The 24296-nt window shown below is 36.3% G+C and overlaps 1 protein-coding gene across 2 annotated transcripts in view; it reads right to left on the bottom strand.

Moving 5' to 3' along the window:
- Positions 1-2597: 2597 nt before the first annotated feature.
- The window catches only part of LOC143642789 (ubiquitin-conjugating enzyme E2 N), a 65193-nt gene continuing 43494 nt past the window's right edge, over positions 2598-24296 (bottom strand). For both annotated transcript variants that reach the window (XM_077111600.1, XM_077111599.1), the window contains exons 2-4: positions 3819-4065; positions 3496-3636; positions 2598-2794 (exon numbers count right to left, since the gene is read on the bottom strand). In XM_077111600.1, the coding sequence (XP_076967715.1) occupies positions 2754-2794; positions 3496-3636; positions 3819-4065 (429 nt within the window). In that variant the 3' untranslated portion in view covers positions 2598-2753. The remainder of the gene's footprint in view (positions 2795-3495; positions 3637-3818; positions 4066-24296) is intronic.

Here is a 24296-nt window from a genome sequence, read left to right on the forward strand (position 1 = left end):
CATCAGATTTTTAAAATTCACAAGGGAAGGCCCATGTCAACCTCATTCACCCAATTCTCCCCTTAGGCACATATTAAACACTTTTATTTGTCAAGTAAATTAATTATTTAACTCAGGGATTACAAAAGGAAAGGCTTACAAGAGGTCAGAATAAAAGGGGCAAATGGGCTGGGAGGGGACTCCAGCCAACTGGGGAGTAACTGGACAAGAGAATGACAGGTTCTTCTTAGTGTGGCTGCAACTCTGCTCCTTCCAGTTGGTGTCATGCAAAAAGGTTAAGTCTACTGTTGCCAGATCTTCAGATCATTCAGAAGATACCAGAATTCTGAATTTTCATGTGAATCTCCAGATTTTTTAAAATGCTGGCATCTAATTCAAAATTTTTAAACACACTACATGGGTCAGAGACCAAACGGGGCTGCGTGTTTTCGACTTCTGCATTGGCTTTCCCAGAGCCAATCCTAAAGAAGCTTTCAGTAATACACTGGCTGATACACTGGCTGATTTGTTTCATCCCAAGTGCCACTGCTTGAGCACATTATCAGAATGAGTACTCTTTTTCAAAATTGAAGTGCAAAAAAAATTGTACCATAAAATTAGAAATTAATATATTTGAAACAAAAACAATGCTTTACTTCATTTTCACACTTCTATAATCTTGACAACTCAGATAACAGAATCCTACTTTAGATTTCTGTAGTCCAATTGAATTACTCTGGAATTTTATAAATTGTAAATAATTATGTGACAATAACTATTAAATCAATCTGAACAGCGCTACCTACAGTAAAAAAAAGCTAATTACCTATTTAACTGCTTGAAGTCCTGTAAAGTGCTCATTTTGTGTCCTAGGATGAGATTCTGTTTGCTTGGGTACAGCCAAAGATGTCTTCTAAGCAGCCCAAAAATTTTTATAAGGGACAGCTATTATTAATAGGTTTTGAAGGTATAACATGAAGATTATGAACAATTTTGCTCTAAATTAAACTTGTTACCAAGCAACGAATTTATTTGGAACGATACCAGTTACCAGTCATCAAGAGCTTTTGTATGTTGAAAACGTAATTTTAATAGATAATTCTTCATCTTACATAGGAGCACAATAAAATACACCACATTCTGAATAAACTCCAGAAGTTACGAGAATAAGAGTGGGGAAAATCCAAATGGGCTACAATATCCATTACCTTAAACTCCAAGAGACAAAGGTTTCAACCTGCAGGATAACATTTATATACTATGACTAGCTACATCTATGACTTAAAAATAACAAGATCAGGAATCAGACATGAAGTGGGGTGGGAAAGTACGGTTTTGCAGGGGAAGGGAGAAATTGTCAATGAAGAAAAAAATTACTGAATATCAACAAATAAGAGCTCCCATGGCAAATACTGTAAGGATGAAAGCAAGGATCATTGGCTGAGGAGCTGATATTCTCAAAGTTTGAAGAAACCTTTTCTAATGACACTTAGGCAAACTGGTTGCTTGAGATTTGCTTATCAGGTCTATAAGCAAGACTAATAAATGCCTCAGCAAACCCCAAATGATAATCAAATCAGTCTTTCTTAATAACACACACCAGTGGTCACATATGATGTTTTCAACCAAGAATTAAGAAAAAGGTCATAACCTAAATGCCAGACAAGTGTTTGGCCAACATGTTAAAGTCTCCTACACATTGATCACAACTGCTTCTTTGCTGTGACTCTCCTGTACAGTAATTTTCAAACACTGTAGCAAGACACCAATGATCTTCTAACTAATCATAAAATGTAAGCACATTTACTTTAAATTTCTAGGAGGAAAGAAATGTATATACTGATGCTTTATGCATGCTCAGGGCCAGCTGATAAATACTCCATTCAGTAACAGCTTAACACAAATTTGTGTCAGTGAAAAGAAACTGGCAAAATCCACCTCTTGCCATTCAATTTGTCAGATGGCGAAGACCAAAACAGAATGTTCCATCAGAATTTTAATTTTTAAATATGATTGTCACATTGGGAAAATGAAAATAAACACAGTAAAATAAACTGTACAAAGGCAAAGTAGAATAACAAAAAATATTTTACTAAAACATAAGATTTACAGAAGTTTCCAGACAAGCCATACAAAATGGTCACAAGCTTCGTTTTTGAAGGGAGGATTCTATACTTGACAGCAAAGTCACAATGTTATTAGTGAGGACTGTGATGTTTGTTTAATGTTCCCATTTTGGTTCAAACAATCAAGCTTGTCCATCTACAGCGTCTAAATAAAGTTAGACTTGGCTAGAGGGTATATTCTAAAGAACAACTGGTTAGCCGCTTTTAACCAACACATTTAATTAGATCACCACAAAAGGCGTGGGGGGGGGGGAAGGAACTTATAAAATAATAAAACTATCTCCCTCCTCAAAAATAAAAATAAAGAAAAACACCCACACCCCTGCAGCTAACCCTGACAACTACCTTCATTCACAGTGCTTTATAATTAAACCATGATGGGGGAAAGAATAAAAGCAGGAGAGGGGCCACTGCTTTTAAACGTTTCGCAACAATCCAGATGATACTTCTAGCCTCTGCTCATGCTTTACAACAGTGAATCAGGACAAGACATAGATTTGCTAATGTGCATTTAATCACCAAAGGACTGAAGATGTCTGGGCTTTTATTCTGTAATGTTTCTAAGACTGTGTCCATTAAATGCAAACAAAAAAGGAAGAAGTCTCGGCAGAACAGGAGAAGTGATGCACACTTGATGATCAGATCGATTTAAATATTATTCATGGCATATAGCCTAGTCCATGCTCTAGCTGTAGACAAAAATAAACATGCAATTATTATTTTACTTAGTTCTATTATATTACCTTCTAAATTCTATGAACAGCAAACACTATTAAGTAAATTATGAGAATGTCATGCTGTAACTGATGAAGTTCATGCCATTTTCTATAAACTGGATTAGGGCTGAAAGATTTTCCTTATGTCTAACAACTGAAAAACTACAATTAAATTCAGAAGTTCTACATAATATAATAGGATGAAGAGAGCTGTCCCCTTCATTTCTGGATATATAATGCTCTTCAGTAATTTTATTAAAATGTATAGCCGGAAGAAGCTTGTTGGTTCCAACCTCTTAAGTTACAAACTGATGCATACTTTAATAAATGGCTCTTAAGAATTATAAAAACAACACAAAAGATTTCAAGTTTTGAGTATCCTTACATATTGCTAGACACATGATGGATCTGTTAAATCAGTTGTGGTTATATATAAATCCAAGAAGATCTAATTGTAGGTTGTTTTAAATTTGGGGGGTTTGTAAAGGATCATCAGATGGAACATAAACATCTTTTTTTCAAGAGGAATTCACTTCCACAATACAAAGAGGACCTGTTTTTTTTTTTTTAATAGTTGGGTTTGTGTTTGCTTACATACCAAACAGTTTGTAAAAAGGCAGTACAAGTTTGTTTTAAAAAGCAGAATTGTGCAAAGGAGAATGAATAGTAAATACCTGTTTCTATGGCTTGGGCTTCGTTGGTCTTCCATTGCTCCGCTACATCATTTGCTAATGGATCATCTGGATTGGGAGCACTTAACAAAGCCTGGATCGATAGCAGAACTGTGCGGATCTGCAGTGCTGGGGACCACTTATCTATGAAGGCAACAGGGCCAGTGTGATAAAGTATGAAAACTCAGCCCCAAAATAGCTGCATTTCCCTCCCACACCATTAGGGTTTTTATATAAGGCAAGAGTATAATGTTTACATTCTAAAAATCTACTGCTCAAGAGAAAAGGAGAAATCTTTATAGCATAATGACAAATACAACACTTACCTTTCAAAATATCTAAACATATTCTTCCCAACTTGTCTACATTAGGGTGATAAATTTTGGTCATGAAACGTACTTTAGGGGCTGCCATTGGGTATTCTTCTGGAAGGAATAGTTCAAGTTTAAAAGTCCCTCCCTCAAAGGGGGAATCTTGGGGGCCAGCAATGACCACGTGAAAATAACGGGCGTTGCTCTCATCTGGTTCTGCTTTAATACCGGGAACTGGTTCTGCCAGCAAACGCTGGGTTTCCTATAAACAGAAAAACAAACACATCTGTAAAACAAATGTCATTTCACAAGACATCAAATTTAAATTAGAAAGTTCCATCTCTTAGGATAGACATCATAGACCTATGTGTTTTTATATAGCCTATAAGGAGAGGGACCAAGATGGTGGCTTAGTGAGGAGTGGAATTTCGTTTCTCCTGCAGAGCAGCTAGTAAGTAGCCAGAAACAGTACAGAACAACTGCTGGGGCCACATCAGTGACTGGACACACAGTGTACACCATTCTGGACAAACTGGACCAGTTGTGATCCCACCTAGAACCACAAGTCCCCCACCACGGAGGCCAGCACCCCTCCCCCAGACTGATTACTAGAGGGGATAGGAAAGAGACTTGACTAGCAGAAAGGGGCTGAGCTCAAACAAGCTCCAATTGTGGAGTTAATTAATAAATTCTGACAACTTAAAAACACACCCCCAGCTCAGCCAAACTTCGGGTAAAAACTGAGGTTGCTGGTTTTTGCCCCTACACAGAGGGGGCAAGGCTGATAGAAAAACAAAAACAAAAAACAGGTTTTTTCGGATCAGAAAGGTCTGGGCCCTGAAGGAAAGGAGGCATACATAGGACCTGGAAATACATAAAGCAATGTACCAACTTAAGCTCTTGATTAGCAAACCCGAGGAACAGGGTCCTGCCCTGAAAAGGATTTTTTTTTTTAATTTTATTTTTTGTGGCTGTGTTTCTACTGCTTGACTGCTCTTTGCATACAACTGCAAGGCTTCTCAGACTCCAACTCCCCAGGCAAGGGCAGAATTAAGCTTGTCTGAGAGACAAAGAGACTGGTCATGTGAAAGGAAGTAATTCCCTGGAAGCTGTGCCTTCCCTGGGGAGGGGGGTGAGCACAGCTCACGTGGAATCCCTCCCTCAAGGAATTCAGACCCCAGGGTCTGGAAAACTGAAGCAATTAAAGCCAGTCTACAACCTCTTCTCTCTCTTAACCATGCCCCAGCGGGGAGAGTATGCTGAAATTAAACATATGGCATCACTTTATGCTGGTGGGACCCATAGGCAGACAAGCGCCACACACTGGGTAGGATAGGTAAAACAGAGTCTACAGGTTTCACAGAAAAGTCTTCCAACTTGCTGGGTTGCACCCTCAGGGAAAACCAATACAGGTTCCTCCAGAGAGGAGGCCATTCTGGTCTGGAAAATCTGACTGGGGTCTATAACCTAAGAAGACCCTCTTAAGGCAAAAAAAAAAAAGCATAATATAGGCAGGACAAGAAACAAGAACAAGAACTGAAAAATTCTGATCTGTTAAAACCTAAGCTAGAGGTCTAGAATAAGCTGAACTGAATGTCAAAGAACAGAGAGACAACAAAGTCTCCAGCAAGAAAATCCTAGGTAAAAAAGTGAAAACAATCTTCAGAATAAACTAATTAAATGTCTAGATGCCAGCAAAAAATAATGAATCATACTAGGAAAATTGAAGATATGGCCCAGTCAAAGGAACAAACCAACAATTCAAATGAGATACAGGAGTTGAAACAATTCAGGATGTTTGAACAGACATGGAAAATCTCATCAAAAATAAAATCAAAGAATTGAGGGAGGATATATAGACTATAAAATGCAATGTTCAAAGAAAAACTCATTTAAAAATAATCAAAACCAGCAGAATACAACTGCAAGAGAATACTGATCAGCAATCACACACATTTATAGCTACAAATGTATCGATAATAAAAATATCGATAAATATATCATTAATAAAAATCAGAATAATTTGATTATAAAATTTATTTATAATCAAATAAAGAAAGAACACTAGGACTACCACATAGGGCAGGCAACTTGCTGTTTAAATTCTACTGAAATCAAGCTGAAGAATGGAGATAAGAACAAGCATCTAGGTATCTGACCAGAGCTAGAGAAATACATACAACCATGGTGATTAGTCTCCAAAATTGATGAGTAACCTTAAACGGACCCATAATGCTCCCCAACAATCACACCACTATTTCTCTTTTCCATCATTCTCCCTCTCTCCTAAATAATTGTATCACTCTTTCTCCTCTCTTCAAGCCTCCAACATCAGTATTTGTATATCTACCTGTCCAAGTGCCCAGATAACCTGTTTCCTTGTTCTTCTTTCAATGAGTATACTTGCATGCCTCCAATTTCTCGCCTCGCCTCCTATCTTGAACCCACTCTCTAATCAGTATTTTGCCACTAACCACTTGTTGTGGTCAGCAATGATTCCTATATGGTTAAATCAAATGGCCAATGCTTAGTCTGCACCTTACTTGATATAAATGCAACATCTTACCCATCTGGTCTGTTCTCTTCTACTGCAAGGCTTCACCTGGATTCCTACAGCTCTGTTCTCCTGGCTTCATTCTCTATTTGTTTGGCACCAAATTCTTTATCTCCTTGCTAGTTCCTATCTCCCCAACCTTCAAACACCAAAGTGTGCTAAGGCTCTGTCTACACATTTTCACATCTAGTCCAATGAATTTAAATACTATATACACCCTATATACGCTGAAGACTCCCCAAATTCTTACTTGCCCAAGTTTCTTTCCTGATCATGCTGCTTCTACCCACCTGGTCTGCTCAGCATCTCCTCTTCAATGTCTAACAAACATCCCAATCTTAACATGATCAAAACTGAACTTCTCACCCTCCCCACCAACAAGCTCCTCCTTCCAAGTCTTCCCCATGTCAGTTAACCACAAATTCATCCTTCCAGCTGATCCACCTCACCCCACATCTAACCTGATCAGCAAATTCTACTGGTTTGACCTTCAAAATCTACCTATGACTGGACTGCTTCTCACCATTCCACTGCTACAACTCTGATCCAAGCCACCATACCACCTCCCACCTGGCATACTGCAAGAGCCACTTAACGCGCTCTCCCTGGTTCTGGCCTTGCTCCCCTCTCCCTCCTAGGTCTATTTTTTCACAGACCTTTTAAAAGTCAAAGTCTTTATAATGCAATCCTCTCCCCACGCTCTATCTGATCCCCTCACTCTGCTTACCTCTCTAACTCATCTTCAGTTATGCTCCCCCCATCCACTTTGTTATTCAACCTGCCAAGCACACTCCCACCTCAAGGGGTTTTAGCCCTTGCTCCTCTTCCCCACCCATATTCCTATATAGTTGCTTCCTTGGCTCCTAAGAGCTTCGTTCAAAAGTTGTTTTCTCAGTGAAGCCTCCAAAATTGAAACTGCAAACCCCACCCCACATACATACATCCTATCCCTACACTTCAACCCAGAGCACTACTAACATAATGCATATATAATAATAATAATAATGCATATCTTGCTTATTTTGTTCACAATGGGAACTCCGTAAGAGAAGGGACATTATTTACTGCTATGTCTTCAGCATTTGGAAAAAAGCCTGGCACCAGGCTTTTTGAACATATTTATATGTTCAATAAATACTTGCTGAACTATGAATCTATCTGATGTTATTGAGAATGGGAAATAAATAATCAGAATTTCATTAACATCAACATAAAGCAGGCTTATTCAAGATGATGAACATAGCAGAGGAAGAAAAGAAAAAGATTCATTTAGGTGTGGGGGAAAAAAATCACCTAACATCTATTAAGACTTCTAATCATAAAATGTTAATATTTAATATTTAAACTTATAATATGTGCAATTTATATTTTGGCAATGCATACTCAACATTTTGAATAGTCATGTATGGTCAAAAAAGTTTAGAACATAGCTATATCTAAGCTTTTAGGTATGAAAAGCAAGGAATCAGAATACTATATTTACACTGCCTTCATTTAAGAAAAATTATACACCTTATACCATTTCATTTTACAACTTGCAGTGCCTATGCTAAAGAAAAGATTTCTCTCTCAGCACAATCCATATACTGAAGTAGTCACAAGATGCAAAAAGAAAACCAAATCCTTCCCCAAAATGTATTAATTCCATGGTCATTTAGAGTAATATTTGAGAGTACTTTTACTTCAAGACTAGTTTGTTTTAATCATAGCAATGCAAAGAAAAATGACAAACACTCTGCAATGCTTTAGCAAAATGTTCTTCAGGTTCAAAGTTAAACATTTTTTTTTAGCATTAATAATCTGAAGAGGCAATAATGAAGCCTCTCATCTTGGGATATTCTCCAACATGTAACTAGTATCAAAAAGGCTTGTCTTGTCTTCGGGTGTATGGGTGGTTCAGTGGTAGAATGCTCACCTACCATGCAGGAGACCATGGTTTGATTCCCAGTCCATGCACCCCCCGCCAAAAAAAAGTTTATCTTCTTTTTTTTATTTTTTATTTTTTTAGAAAAAGAAAAGATATTAATAATTAAAGAGAACAGAAGTACCTGAAACTATTGAGCTGTGCTCCAGTAGCCTTGATTCTTGAAGACAATTGTATAAAGATATAACTTTTACAATGTGACTGAGGGATTCTGAAAACCTGTGTCTGTTGCTCTTTTTATCCAGGATATGGACAGATGAGTAAAAAAATATATAGATTAAAAATAAATAAATAATAGAGGGGACAAAAGGTAAAATACATTGGGAAGATGGAAATACTAATGGTCAATGAGAGGGAGGGGTAAGGGGAATGGTATGTGGAAGTTTTTTTTTTTTTTTTTTTAATTTCTTTCTCTGGAGTGATGCAAAATGATGATGATGATGAATACACAACTCTGTGATGTGATGTGATTGTGAGCCACTGTGCACCATGTATGGAATGTATGTGTGTGAAGATTTATCAATAAAAAAAATGAATGATGAATGGTAGGAGTAGAAAAATGAGGAAAGAACTAGATGGTAAAATTCCTTGCATTGTGATGTCTTCTCACCTCTGTTCTGCTTTCGTTTTGCCCTAGGTCTTCATATTTTTAGAATTTGGAAAGAAAGAGGAAGCTAAGATCCAAGAGTCCCAAAACATTACTCCCTGGTTACACAAAATAGTAGCAGCTCTATTTAAAGCTCTAAAAAGCTACCAGAAGGGCCTCCAAGATCATATCCAAAAATAGCTTCAAAATCACTCTCAGTACACGCTGGTAGAGAGACAGATATGACATTCATTTCCTCATCTTCAGTTCATTCTCAAAATCAGATATTTCTTCTATAAAATGCATATTAAACACACCATACATCCCAATCAATTATATATAATAGGAATGCACTATAAAATAGGCTCTCAGGTGTGGAAAATGTTTTGAAATTAAGTTTCCATGTGCTCTTGAATTCTAATGGATTTTGACACAATGAACAGAAGCATAACAATTATTTGCTAAACCGTGCTATTTTTTAACAAACCCACAGTATAAATTATGGGATGGAAAAATAATAAACTTCAAACCAAATGGGACAAAAGTCCAGATGCTGGGATCTGAATCATAGAAGCGGATGTCATTTTTTCCCCAAAAAGGCAAAAACTCGGTAGGAAATAAAATCCTTCCTGCCATTAATATTCACACATATTTAACCGTGAAATATCTAGTATTATATTATTCTTTGATTGCAAGAACGTGAATAGCAGGGAATGGATTTAAACAGCAGTAAGATTAAGTTTCAAGGAAACAAACACATCTTACAGAATCCTTACAAGAGTATATGCTATAAATACTTTCAAAAAAGGAATTAAATACCACATCAAATAGATCAATAGATCTATTGGAACTTGAAGAGCAGATAGCAGAATCACACCACACTAAACTACATTTGACATTCTTCCTTCACATTATTAATAAGCTCAGTGAGAATTCGTGCTCACAATGATTACCAAGAAGCAATGTAAGATCTTACTGTATGTTAGATATGACATACAGTAAGAATGTCATCTTATTTCATATTTTAGAATGATTAGAATACGATTTAGAATATTTTAGAATAATTACGATAGTGAAAAATTTAAATAACTGCAATATATAACTAATAACAGCCAACTCTGGATTCCTTTTTTAGCTCTCTTTGCCCAAGCGTTATCTGATCGTAACTATTTGATGATGCTATCAATTTTGGACTACAAAAAGAAGTCTCATAAAATTAAGAGATGCCTCAGTGATGCCCACTGTGTCTACTACAACCTCTGTTACCCACATCTTTATGTGATTCTTAAATGCTGGTAAAACAAGATCCTTTTTGGGAATTATTAATTAAGTAAAGCCAATTCTTCATTACAAACAATTGTAAATTACTTGAGGGCATTGGCAAGTTCATACTCCTATGTAAGTGGGTACTCCAAGAAAAATCTTCTCCAATCATTTTACATCTGATTCTCCCTCAACTGAAAATTCAAATGCTCTAGACCATATATCCACTTCTAAACCACTTATGACAGAGAGCTCACAACAATCTCAATGGCCAGTATTACAAGCCGACTTTTGCAGATGGGGGTGCTGTCAACTCTATGTGAACCAGATGGACTTAAGTTGGGGGAGAAGAATTCTCCAAAGAAAAACACCCAAGTGCTGACTGAAAACAGAGAAACATGCCAGGTATGCAATAGATAGCTGTCAATTACAAGGCAAAATGAGTGAAAAATTACTTCTCATGGGAGTGGTATAGAACTCTGAAAAGTAGGAGAGGCAATGTTTTGATCAAGGAAGGCTTCATGGAGTCACATATGAAATAGTAATGTTACCAGGATATACACAGGAAAAGTAAAGAGAATGGCCTGAGGTGGGAAAGCTTAGGTAACTAATAATAACTGTAAGGTATGTTAATTTTAATTTTAGTTGAAGTTTCTGTGGGAAAGCAACCATGACAGTACCTCTAACAATTTTTCAGACAGATTTATAACATGACATTTGTTAGCAATCTGAGGGATTCCAGAAAATGGAAGAGGCAAAAAAAAGCTACAAATGGATAAATGCTAATTGTTTATAACATACAAATCTCCCAACTTCAGTGGCTTAATACAATACTACAAAATAAAAATCGTCCAATGTGGATGTTTTTGTTTGGTAGGCAGATTTCCACAGTCATGGGAAAGGGTGCCAGAAGATTGGGCCAGATCATCCAGAAGCCAAGTTAAAGACTTTGAAATTTAATGAATGATACAGAAGTACCTCATTTTACTGCACTATACTTTATTGCACAGCAGACACTGCGTTTTTTACAAATTGAAAGTTTTTGACAACCCTGTTTTGAGCCAGTGTTTCAGCACCATTTTCCAACAGCATGTGTTCACTTCGTGTCTGTGTCACATTTTTGTAATTCTCACAATATTTCAAACTTTTCATTATTATTATATTTGTTACAGTGATTTGTGATCTTTGATGTTCTAGTGTTCTACTGTAACTGTCTGGGGGTCCCAAGACAGTGTTCTGACTGCTCCACAGACAAGCCGTTCTCTGTTTCTCTCTTCAGGTTTCCTATTTCCTGAGACACAATATTGAAATCAGGCCAATTAATAACCCTACAATGGCCTCTAAATGAAAGAGTCACCCTGTCTCTCACTTTATTTAAATTAAAAGCTAGACATGATTAAGCTTAGTGAGGAAGGCATGTGAAAAGGTGAGATAGGCGGAAAGCTAGGCCTCCTGCACCAAACCAACCAAGTTGTGAACGCAAAGCAAAAGCTCTTGAAGGAAATTAAAAGTGCAACTCCAATGAACACAGGAATGAGAAAGCAAAACAGCCTTATTCTTGATATGGAGAATATTTTTAGAGTTCTGGATAGAAGATCAAACCAGTCACAGCATTCCTTTAAGCCAAAGCCTAATCCAGAGTATGTTTCTAACTATCTTCAAGTCTATGAAGGGTGGGTGAGGAAACTGCAGAAGCGTGGAGCTAGTAAGTTGGTTCATGAGGTTTAAGGAAAAAAGCCATCCCCACAGTAGCTCAAGGTGAACAGCAAGTGCTGATGTAGAAGCTACAGCAAGTTATCCAGAAGATCCAGCTAAGATAAGTGATGGAGGTGGTTACACTTAACATTTTCATTCTAGACAGAACAGAGCCTTCTAATGGAAGAAGATGCCACCTAGGACTTTCATATCTAGAAAGAAGTCAATATCTGGCTTTAAAGCTTCAAAGAACAGGCTGATTGTATCTTTAGGCGCTAATGCAGCTGATAAGTTAAATTGAAGCTAATGCTCATTGACCCATTCTGAAAATCCTAGGGCCCTTTAAGAATTATACTAAATCTATTCTGCCCGTGCTCTATAAATAGAACAACAAAGCCTTGATGACAACACATCTATTTACAACATGGTTTACTGAATATGTTAAGCCCATTTGTGAGATCTATTGTTCAGGAAAAAGATTCCTTTCAAAATATTGCTGCTTATATTGACAATGCACCTGGTTACCCAAAATTCTGATGAAGATATATGATGAGATTCAGGTTGTTTTCATGTCTGCTAACACAGCATCCATTCTGCAATCTATGGATCCAAGAGTCATTTCAACTTTCAAGTTTTCTTTTTTAAGAAATATACTTTGGAAGGCTACAGCTGTCATGGATAGTGATTTCCTCTGACGAATCTGGGCAAAGTAAATTGAAAACCTTCTGGAAAGGATTCACCATTCTAGATGTCATTAAAAACATCTATCTGTTCATGTGAGGAAGTCAAAACATCTACATTAACAGGAGTCTGAAGCTGATACTGTCACCAATGACTTTGATGAATTCAACCCTTCAGTGGAAGAAATAACTGCAAATGTATTAGAAAGAGCAGGAGAACTAGTAATAGAAGCGCAACCTGAAGATTTGGTTGAACTGCTGCAATCTCATGATAAAACTTTAATGGATGAGAAGTTGCTTCTTAGGGATACAGGAAAGAAAGTGATTTCTTGAGATGGAATTTACTCCTGGTGAAGATGGTGTGAACATTGTTGAACTGACAACAAAGGATTTAAAATACTACTTAGGTGATAAAGCAGCAGAAAGATTTGAGAGAACTGAGTCCAATTTTCAAAGAAGTTATACTGTAGGTAAAATGCTGTCAAACAGTATGCTACAGAGAAATCTTTCGTAAAAGGAAGAGTCAACTAATGCAGCAAACTTCGTCACTGTCTTATTTTAAGAAATTGCCACAGCCATTCCAACCTTCAGCAACCACCACCCTGGTTAGTCAGCAACCATCAACAGAGGCAAGACGCTCCACCAGCAAAAAAATTACAACTCACTGCAGGCTCAGAAACAGCATATTTTTATAGCAAAATATTTTTAAATTACGGTTCATACATAGTTTTTTAAGGAAAAACTGTTACAAATATGTGTTCTTTTGCCTTATAAAAATAAGGTGCTAAAATAACTTAACCTGTTGCATAAAATTATTTAGAAAATATTACAATGATTAAAAGAAATTTTCTATTTTATTGCTAATTTAAATAAAATATTCACATAGTTAGAGATTATATAAATTCCTAAAATTTTAACAATATTCTTACCACTGATGTTTATACTAATACTAATCTATGTGATGTTAAGCAATAGTATGTTAGTCATAGTTTTAATTATTCTAAAAAAATTACAAATAAAAACAACTAAATTGTCAATTGCCCTGCTCTGTTCTAACACATCTAGAGGAGCAGAGCAGGGTCTCAGCTGTAATTTATCAACATGGGAAAAAAAAACCCATAGTTAGCATTAGACAATAAGGCTATTGCACACCTAACGGACTACAGTGTAAATCTAACTTTTACTATGCACTGGAAACCAAAAAATTTGTGTGGCATGCTTTATTGTGGTGGTCTGGAGCCTAATTTACAATATCTCAGATCAGTATGAGATATGAGATAAATCAGTATGGCTGCACTTGATTTAGAATTTTTTTTTCACACCTTTCATACGGGAGACCGGGTTGATTCCTGGACCATGCACCACCACCACCACCCCACAAAAATGTTTTTCAAATTTAATTAAACCTTTTTAGAGCGAGGTCTAACATGAAGTCACCTTATAATTAGTTCCGTTCAATACAAAATAACAAGTTATATTTACGTATAGTTATTGCATAATTCTGAGGAGTAAGGTAGGTAGAACAAAGGAGCTAATTAGATTAACAAGCACTAAAAGCAGCAAACTTCAGTTCTTATTCTGTGCAAAATTCTTTGCATATATGGTTTCATTACTTCTTACATCTACAACATCCCCCTCATATGTTAAGCTTTATTATTCCCATTTTATAGAATCAGAAGCAGGTCCAGATAAACTAAAAGCTTGTCCAATATACACCAAGTACAGTCAATTCTGCAATGCTTGTATTGAAAATGTGAATTTGTTCCAACTTGACTGATACATTGGAGGGCAATTTGAACATAATACAAAATTTGCATTTGCCTGTGTGTGATTTCATTTCCTAAAAACACTAGGAGGTACACACAGAAAACTACAGCCACCTGAACTGGTCATGCAAGAAAACAAAAAACAACACACGCCAAACTTCAGCAGCCTCACTCATCTATACTTAGTGTTCTAACTTTCCCCTGATTTCAGCTAACCCTTCTTCCATTACTTTGACTCACAAGCTGCAATTCTTCCCATGCCCACCATCTACATGCAAATGTTAGGTCTTTTCCAGATTACCATTTTTGTTAGTGTATAGATGACTGACAGACAGACGACAGACAGATAGATATAGATAGATAAAATAAATATATATATTCTTAATCGTTTCATGTTAAAATTGCAAAACCAGTTTTTATCTGGTTCTTTTTTTAATGTCATCAGCAATGTTTTTAGAGGTGTCACTGCCCCAATTCCAGGTCTTCTCATAAATTCTGTGGTTTTTATTGTACTGTTTTATATATAGCACAGTGATTTTTAGTAACTCATGTCTCATTTTAGTACAACTGTCCAGCTGGTCTGAGAAACGAGAATAAATTGCCTTAATTTCCTCTCTGTACTGTTTCCTTACAAATCATCAGGTCAGCTAGAGGTATACCAAGGTAAAAAATAGTCAATGAGTGCTTTTTCCTTAAAGCAGGGCCTTCCCACACAAACAACATGAGCCACATATATAATATTAAAATTTTTACTAGCCACATTAAAAAGTAAAAAGAAATAGGTAAATTAATTTTAATATTTTATTTAACCCAATATATCCAAATTATCATTTCAACATGTTATCAATATAAAAAAAAGATACTTAAAAAAATTTTTTTTTCAGCCTAACTCTTCAAAATCCAGTGTACACTCAAAAAGACATTTGCAGGCCAATATTCATAGCAGCATTATTCATAATCACCAAAAGATGGAAACAACCCAAGTGCGTATCAACAGAAGAATGGATTAACAAAAGGTGGTATATATATATATACAATGTAATATCATGCAACAGTAAGAAACAAAATGATGTCCTAAAGGACATGACAAGATGGATGACATTTGAGGACATAATGCTGAGTGAAATAAGCCAGAACAAAAGGATAGATACTGTATGATTCCACTTTTATGACCATGGTAAAGATAAACTCAGAGACTTATAATACAGAAAATAGGGGACCTAGAGATACAGGTAAGTTAGAGATGGGTGAGCGGTTAACTAATGAGGCTGAACTCAAATGTAAGGGAAGTAAGGGAACAGACAGAAATGAAGGTGGTTCACCAGTGGGTCTGTAAGTAATATTATCATATTGAAGGTGAACATGACAGAGCCATGTATCTCACCTATTAACACTACAAATATAAAGAAGTTCTTGCATGAACTACTCAAAAGGTTCATAAAAATTCATACCATTCATAAAGCTTTGAATCTTGTACAAAGAGTGTATTAAGTTCATGGTATAGGGGGTGAACGGCTATTGTATGCTATGGGCTGTATTTAACAGGAAAACATCAATGGTATCACAGCAACACCAAGGGTAAATAATGGGGGGAGGGACAAGAGTTGAGGGGAAGTTTAAATTTTCTATTTGGTGGGGCTGTCTTTATTTGATATCTTTCTTTTGGAAACAAATTAAAATTGAGAACATTGACGGACTGCGGACTTTGGATATTATATGTGATGCCTAATGAATGCAGGGGGCTGAAGGATGTACTGACTGAGAAGTAGATTGGCGAACGATGTGCATATGATCAAATATTGTGCTACTACAAAAAAGACTGAAGTTGTGAGGCATGACATTGTGAATGAACCTGTGGGACATTTGATGAGGCAAAATAAGCCAAAAACAAAGATCCTTTACTGTATGGTCTCATTTAGAAAATACCTCTAAGAAAACGGGCCTAGATTGTAAGCTTTTATAGCAGTCACATTTAGCCCGAATAATAAATTATTATTTCTGGATTTTGAGAGACTGTTTAATATACATACAACCTGGTATTGAAAGGTAAGAACAAAGCCAATCAGGTCAGGATTAAGGCAATTCAGAATACAAGGGTAAGGAAGACACTGTTTCTATTTTAGAACCTCATCTACTCTTTCTTTTATTTTTTAGATCTCTCAATCCATCATCTATTTAGGTGTTCTTTAATTTGTTTCAGCATTGTTTTCTTTTGTTTTTTAAAACCTTTTGAAATTTCACTTCCTGGTGCCTGCCCATGCAACAAAAAAAAGGATTGTATAATATAACATATATACAAAGCTAAGAAAGAAAAAAGCAATAGTTTTCAAAGTACTCTTCAACAAGTAGCTACGGGACAGATTCCAGAGTTTGTCATGGGCTACCAAAACATCATCTCAGATGTTTCCTTCTAGCTGCTCCAGAACACAGGAGGCTAGAGAGAATATTTTTTTACCATCACAATTAACTTTTTTCTTTTTTTGTGTGAAAAATAACATATATACAAAAAAGCAATAAATTTCAAAGCACATCACAAAATTAGTTGTAGAACAGATTCTACAGAGTTTGGCATGGGTTACAATTCCTCAATTTTAGGTTTTTACTTCTAGCTGCTCTAAAATACTGGAGACTAAAAGAAATATCAATTTAACGATTCAGCAATCATTCTCATATCTTAAATCCTATCTTCTCTGTGTAAGTCCATCATCACCTTTGATCTTTCTATCCCACTCTTAAGGGGTATTTGGGCCATGCCCATCTTAACATTTTCATGTTGGAAGGGGCCTCTTCTACTCTTTGAGACCAAAGGAAGAAAGGTTTATTTTGTCCAGAACCTAAATTTTCTTTAGCATATATCTAACTCAACCTGTCTGGATAGTTCATTTAAACAATCCAAACACAAGGAGTCCAGAATAAGAATGAGAACCTTTAATCTTGTATAGCTTAATGTCATTTCTGGATACATCCCAGAGTACATTAAGCAAATAATCCAAAAGTACAGGCCAAGTCCCTTGAGGGATGGGAGAAAAATTATGGAACTATTAAACTTTACCACCAGGGAAACTCCTGATACTGTGTCAAACATTAGGGACACCCAAATCAACAGGTCAAGATCTTGATCTTTTTTTAATTTTTTATTAATAAAATTTTATTAATAAAATTATTAATAAAATACAAATATGAGCATTATTAACGTATGAACATTCCATACTTGGTGTGCAATCAATGGCTCACAATATCATCACACAATTGTATATTCATTACCATGATCATTTCTCAAAACATTTGCATCACTCCAGAAAAAGAAAAAAAGGGGAGAGGGCCATGGTGGCTCAGCAGGCAGAGTTCTTAAACCCAGGCTCAATTCCCAGTATGAGAAAAAACTCATACATACTGTACCCCTTACCCTTCCCTCTCACTGACCACTAGTATATTCCCTCTACACAATATATTTTAACATTTGTTCCTTCTATTATTTATTTTTAATTCATATTTTTTACTTATCTGTCCATACCATAGATAAAAGGATCACAGGAACAAGGTTTTCACAATCACAGTCACTTTGTGGAAGCTATATTATTATACAATCATCTTAAAGAAATATGGCTACTGGAAAACAGCTCTACAGTTTCAGGCACTTCCCTCTAATATACCTTAAATTAAAAAGGGGATATCTATATAATGCATTAAGAATAACTTCCAGGATAACCTCTCAACTCTGTTTGAAATCTCTCAGTCAATAACACTGTATTGTGTCTCATTTCTCTCTTCCCCCTTTCAGTCGAGGAGGTTTTCTCAATTCCTTAATGCTGAGTACCAAATCATTCCAGGATTTCTGTCCCACGCTGCACGTTGCCAGGGAGGTTTACACTCCTGGGAGTCACTGCCCACATAGAGAGGAAGAGGGCAGTGAGTTTGCTTGCCGTGTTGGCTGAAAGATGGGCAACAAAAGAGGCTCTCTGTGGGTGACTTTTAGGCCTAATTTTAAGAAGGTTTAGCCTATCCTTTGCAGGGATAAGTTCCACTGAACAAACTCCAAGATTGAGGGTTCAGCCTATCAATCTGGTTGTCCCCACTGCTTGAGAGAATATCAGGAATTCTTCAAATTGGGAAGTTGAATTTTCCCCCTTTCTCACCATTCTCACAAGGGGACTTTGCAAATACTTTTTTATTCACTGTTCAAATCACGCTGGGATTTATCAGGGCAGGCATCACTCTTGAACAACCTACAAAAGCTCATCCAGGCCCCTGATCTTGAGGCTTGCTCTTGGAGAAGCTAAGCCTACCTATAGCTATGTCTAGGAGTTACTTCCAGAGGAACTCTTTTGTTGTTCAGATATGGGCTCTCTTTCTCTAAGCCCAACTCTGCAAGTGAAATCACTGCCCTCCTCCCTACATGGGGCATGACACCCAGGGGTGAAAGTCTTCTTGGCAATGTGGCAGATGACTCCCAGGGATGGTAGGATCAACAATGCACGGAGGAAAAGAAGCGTAACAAGTAAGGTATCAGTGGCTGAGAGAGTTGAAAAGCTACACTGAAGGTTGCTCTTAAGCTTCAGTTAAACACTGCTACCTATCATAGCTTGCCAAACTTCAACCAACACCATTCCTGCCAATCCTAAAGAACACCTAGGGAGTTATATAAGATTTTACAAAGGTTGCATGCACTAGAGTAACATTCCAGAAACCTACAAACTCCAGATGGGTCCCTGGACCAGGTAAGTCCTGAAATACAGAGGGACAAACCTCTCCAGAACATCAAATAGTTCCATCCCCTTATCCGATATTATTGACAGACAGCCCTTTCAAACATAAAAAAAATTAGAATGGGCATAGCCCAAATATCCCTAAACAATGGGAGAAAGATCAAAGGTGATGGTGGAGTTATACACAGAAGGCGAGGTTTAACAAATGAGTATTATTGCTGAATCATTATACTGATATTTCTTTTAGTCTTCAGTATCTTAGAGCAACTAGAAGTAAAAACCTAGAATTGCGGAATTGTCCATACCAAACTCTGAAATCTGTTGTACAACTAATTGTTGCGATGTTCTTTGAAATTCATTGCTTTTTTGTATATATTGTTATTGGTCACAAAAAAAAAAAGGTTTCTTCTAGTGTTTGGAGCAACCAGAAGGAAAAATCTGAAATAGTGGAAAGGTAATCCATAACAAACTCTGAAATCTGTTCTGCATCTACTTGTTGAAGTGTACTTTGAAAATCACTGCTTTTGCTTTATTTTATTTGTATATATGCCATATTTAACAATAAAAAAAGTTTAAAAAAATTCAGTGTGCACTTAGCACACTGCAATTCGAAATACCCACATTTCAACAGTTCACTAGCCACATGGGCCCACTAAAGGGAATAGATAACAGAAAGTAAAACATGACAAAATTATGCTATAATGATATTACTGATGGGTCATTAAGGATGTTGTTATTTTATATAGAGGATAAAAGTTGGTAGAAAAACTTTTAAAGCACTATTTTTTTGCTCAAAAATTATAGTTATAGATCTGAAATCACTAATACAGGAAATGTGTGTGTGGCTATTTGCTACAACCACAAGATTGTGTTTGAAGATGATTTATGGCAATTTTTTTTCCATTTTAAAAAATTTATTAATTAAAATTAACAAATGAAAAATTAACATAATCAGTAATTCACAATATCATCATTTAGTTGCATATTCATTTTAGAACATTTGCATCCATTCAGAAAAAGAAATAAAACGACAATAGAAAAAGAAATAAAATGAAAACAGAAAAAAAAAGATTATACCTACCATACCCCTTGTACCTCGCTTTCACTGATCACTAGCATTTCAAACTAAATTTATTTTAACATTTGTTCCCCCTATTATTTATTTTTATTCCATATATTCTACTCGTCTGTTGACAAGGTAGATAAGAGGAGCATCAGACACAAGGTTTTCACTATCACACAGTCACATTGTGAAAGCTATATCATTATTCAATCATCTTCAAGAAACATGGCTACTGGAACACAGCTCTACATTTTCAGGCAGTTTCCTCCAGCCTCTCCCTTACATCTTGAATAACAAGGTGATATCTACTCAATGCGTACATATAACCTCCAAGATAACCAACCTCTCACCTCTGTTTGTGGCAATTTTTTTTAAATTAAAAGGACAGAAGTTAATTCAAACACGGTAACTGCATGATAAAATAAAGGTTAATCATTGAGGAATAATTTGTTTTTACAGTGTACACTACCCCCTAGTGGACATAAAACATCACCTATTTATTTCAACCCCTTTCTCTTTGTAAGTGAAAAAAAAAAAAAACACTTATAAAAGTTAATTATTTTGCCCATGGCCACTAAGTTTTTAATTACCCCATATGATTCCTTAGTGCAAAGCCAAAACAAGGCGCCAATCTGAATATGCCCTTGAAAAAGGACTATCCCAATCTAGATTGCAAAAGCCATTAAGAAATGGACTGAGACAACCAATACAAGCAAACCGAACAAAAACTAAGTTAATTCTATATTCTGCTCCTGCTTAAGTGCTAATGCTCCCAGACAGACTATCAGGACCAGGAGAATTTCCTGAAAATGCTTACCTTAAAATTTCTTCCATTACCAGCAGCCCCTTTCCCCCCACACACAATTAAGCCTTACGATTTCTTAGGTGGCAAACTCAGAGAAGATGAAAGAAGTTATTCAAAGACTTTGGACTAAAGCTTAGATTTTCAGACCAGGATATACCTTTGTTGAAATACTCTATTTTTAGTACTCTCTATTCCACTTGGAGTAATAACCAAGAGATGAAGCAGGAAAACTGGGCTAGACATTCTACTACCTTATTTCCCCCTCAGCCTAAAACCAGATCAATACTTCTGTGAAGTTCAGTGGAAAATGGATAGTCTTAGGAGTCAGAAGAATTTCTGAAAGGCTACATACGTATGACCAGGTTGCTTCTCAGATCTGAATCAGTATGGAAGCTTCTCCCCATACTTCCAAGTTTCCCATGTCAACATCTTTCCACTTACTGTAACTATTCCATACAGTAACTGTTGATTTGCTTGTCAGATACTAAAACGAACGCAGGAGGTCCAGTTAGCATATGTTCGCCAGTGCTAAGTAAATGTTTAGTGAATAAATGCACAGCGCTTAGGTACCACACAGAGCTGATGAAAAGGATTACTGCATCTACTGTGCTTATTGGTAACTTTCACCTCAGGAACAGCATGATTATTCCTACAACTGACATAAGACAATAATAGAAAAATCCTACTAAAAAACTGCCCCTGCAGGTTCATCTCCCGGACCATGAACCACCACTCCCTCCCCGCCCCACCCCACCCCAAAAAAAACTGCCCCCGCCAAGGAGAACTGTTAGGCTGAATTTCTTGATTACCTTGTCTGCAATCCCACCCCAAAACTCTTACACTAGTACATATAAGTTAGTACTGCAGTTTATGTTTATTTTTTTCTCCCCCACCATTAGTTTGCAAGCTCCATAAGGGCAGAGATATATTTGATTATTAAGTACAATTTCAAGATATGCAGAGAATAAAGGACTGTAAAAAAATAATAAGTTAAAACTTAATAAATACTAACTCCAAATACTGATTTAAGTGTTTCACGTGTATTAATTCGTTTAATCCTTATATTCATTTTACACATGAAGAAACTGAGGCACAGAGGGCTCAATTACAGTATAACCAAAGATAGCAAGCGGCAGAGGTAAGATGCAATCCAGGCAGTTGGATTTTATGAAGTCAGGCTTCAGAGCTCGTTTCCTTAATCTTATTGGCATATCTAAAAATAACTAACAATCGAGCAATAATGTTAAAAGTTTCGCAGAAACAGTAAATAGCAAAGTAGTTAACGAAGGGCTGTTTTCAGCAAGGATTATAAAGGAGTACTTTATGAAAGACGTAAATCTAAGCCATAAAGTCACTTTTTGGACTGACAACCAAAGAAGTATACAGTCTTAACAAGATAAATGAGTAGGAAAAAATTTGCTTCCTTGAAAAACTGGTATATGATAGACCATAAAGACCAGAATTATCTATTATGTGATAAACCACTTTACTTATCTTTGATACTACACGAACCCATTATGTAAAACGCTCTTACTACTTATAAAATATGAATTTGCTGACAAATATTTATTAATGACTAATTTTGTATGTGTCACTGTATTACCAATTATTTCACTTAAGAGTAAAATAGGGTTCTTCACCCTCCAGGTGTTTATGATTTAATTGTGAGGATAAAGTATCCAGTCTTTTAAAGATGCAGTTCAAAACAGGTGTATCAAGGTCTTGGAGAAGGTACCGGAGGTGAGTTAGGGATACTATATGAACAGTAGAACTATATTAGGGGCTTTGTTGTACTTGTTTATTACTAATGACATATTAAAATTTTCCTGGAAAGAACTTAAAATCTCCCCTTTTATTCTCTGTTTTTTAAAAGATTTTCAAATTTTGGCATCACAATTAAAGATGGTGTTAACCACTTCATAAAACACTCCTGACATTCTTGGCAAAATGCCCTACAAATATCCAGTGCTATAATTAATAGACTCCTGGTACCTCAGGCTTGTCCATTTTCTCTTGGTTCTTAATTTGAAGGATGATGCGTCACTTCATTACCTGGACATGTTTTAGCACCAGCTCAAAAAATTAAAATAAGGCTTTAGTAATTTGGCTGGATTTCTGCTTAATGATTTGAAGCTGATGTCTCAGAACCCAGAATGAAAAGAGAGGATAAAGTTTAGTACTGTTTTACTGGGATTGCTATATGCCACAGTTACCACAACTCTGACAACCAACCAAAAATAATTTTTTAAAAACTTGCAGTTTCTAGGAGAGAGTATATAACTTAAAGATGGGAGAGAAAAGGAACTTTTATATTTATCTTAAATGAAAATTAAGGAAATAAAAATTAGGAATGATTTAGTGTGGCTTTTGTGTGTGTGTAACTTTACCCATTTGTCTATAAATCTGTCTATAACAATGGTAAAAATTCTCCCACTTGTTCATGTAGACATCCTTACATCCTCCTCTTTCCTCTCCTTAGAGGAGAGCCTAATAATGTGATAATACGAAGTTAACTGTTGTAGAAAATAAGACAAAACGTAACTATGATCATACATATGGCAGTACTAAGGGCAAAATGTGGTTTGTAGTATGATCTATTATTCCTTTTGGTCACGCCATAGCTGTGAACACCTTTTTTTGGGAATACCCCTCCCCTCTTCAGGTCTCACCCTTAGGCGAGCTTGTCATATTTTTCCTGACACTCTCGCAACTAAGCATGTGGTAGCCTAGGCTCAGCGAAAATTTATGCACCAGAAGTCAAGATGTACAAGAAGGATCTTTTCTGGTGAGAATGGCAATAGTCACCTCTAGACAGCAATGGAAAAGAATCCTGTACTTCGCATCAGCAATCATACTGCAGAGTATGTACCAAATGTGATGTGATTTTGAGCCTTGCTCCTGCCCATCTCTTTTCCTGGCTCTCCCTTTTCTGCCTAGACTAGCAAAAATTAGTGTCTGTACTTGCAAAAAATACAAAGTCTAAACTAGTAGGGGAAAAAGTGAAGAAAATTTGAAACTTAATGAACTGGGAGTGGGTGTGGGCAGGGATACAAAGAGGTTAAGAAGCTGCTAAATGTCTCCGGGTTAAATGAGGTCAAAGGAAGAAGAGGGTAGTCACTGACATTTCTTGATCTAAACTGTTATCAAAACCTTCTACCTAGTTTATGAGCATTTAATGAAGGACATAATTTCACATTAGAGAGCTAAATCCAGTTAGGGACTTGGGTACACCTAGCAGAGAAAAAGCTCAGAGCTAGGATATCTGGTTTTGGCCCAATTTTAACCAAATCAATTTGCTGTGCAACCATAGACGAATTTATCTCTCCAGCCCTCTAAAATTTGGTTCTTTAAATGTTTCAAAGTTCCTTCTAGCACTGAAATTGACTGAACATTTTATTATTATTAGAATGGGTTAGATCTTATTGATATATACTTCCCTCTCTTCTACAAG

The sequence above is a fragment of the Tamandua tetradactyla genome, chromosome 7 (assembly GCF_023851605.1).
Source record: "Tamandua tetradactyla isolate mTamTet1 chromosome 7, mTamTet1.pri, whole genome shotgun sequence".
Taxonomy (NCBI): Eukaryota; Metazoa; Chordata; class Mammalia; order Pilosa; family Myrmecophagidae; genus Tamandua; species Tamandua tetradactyla.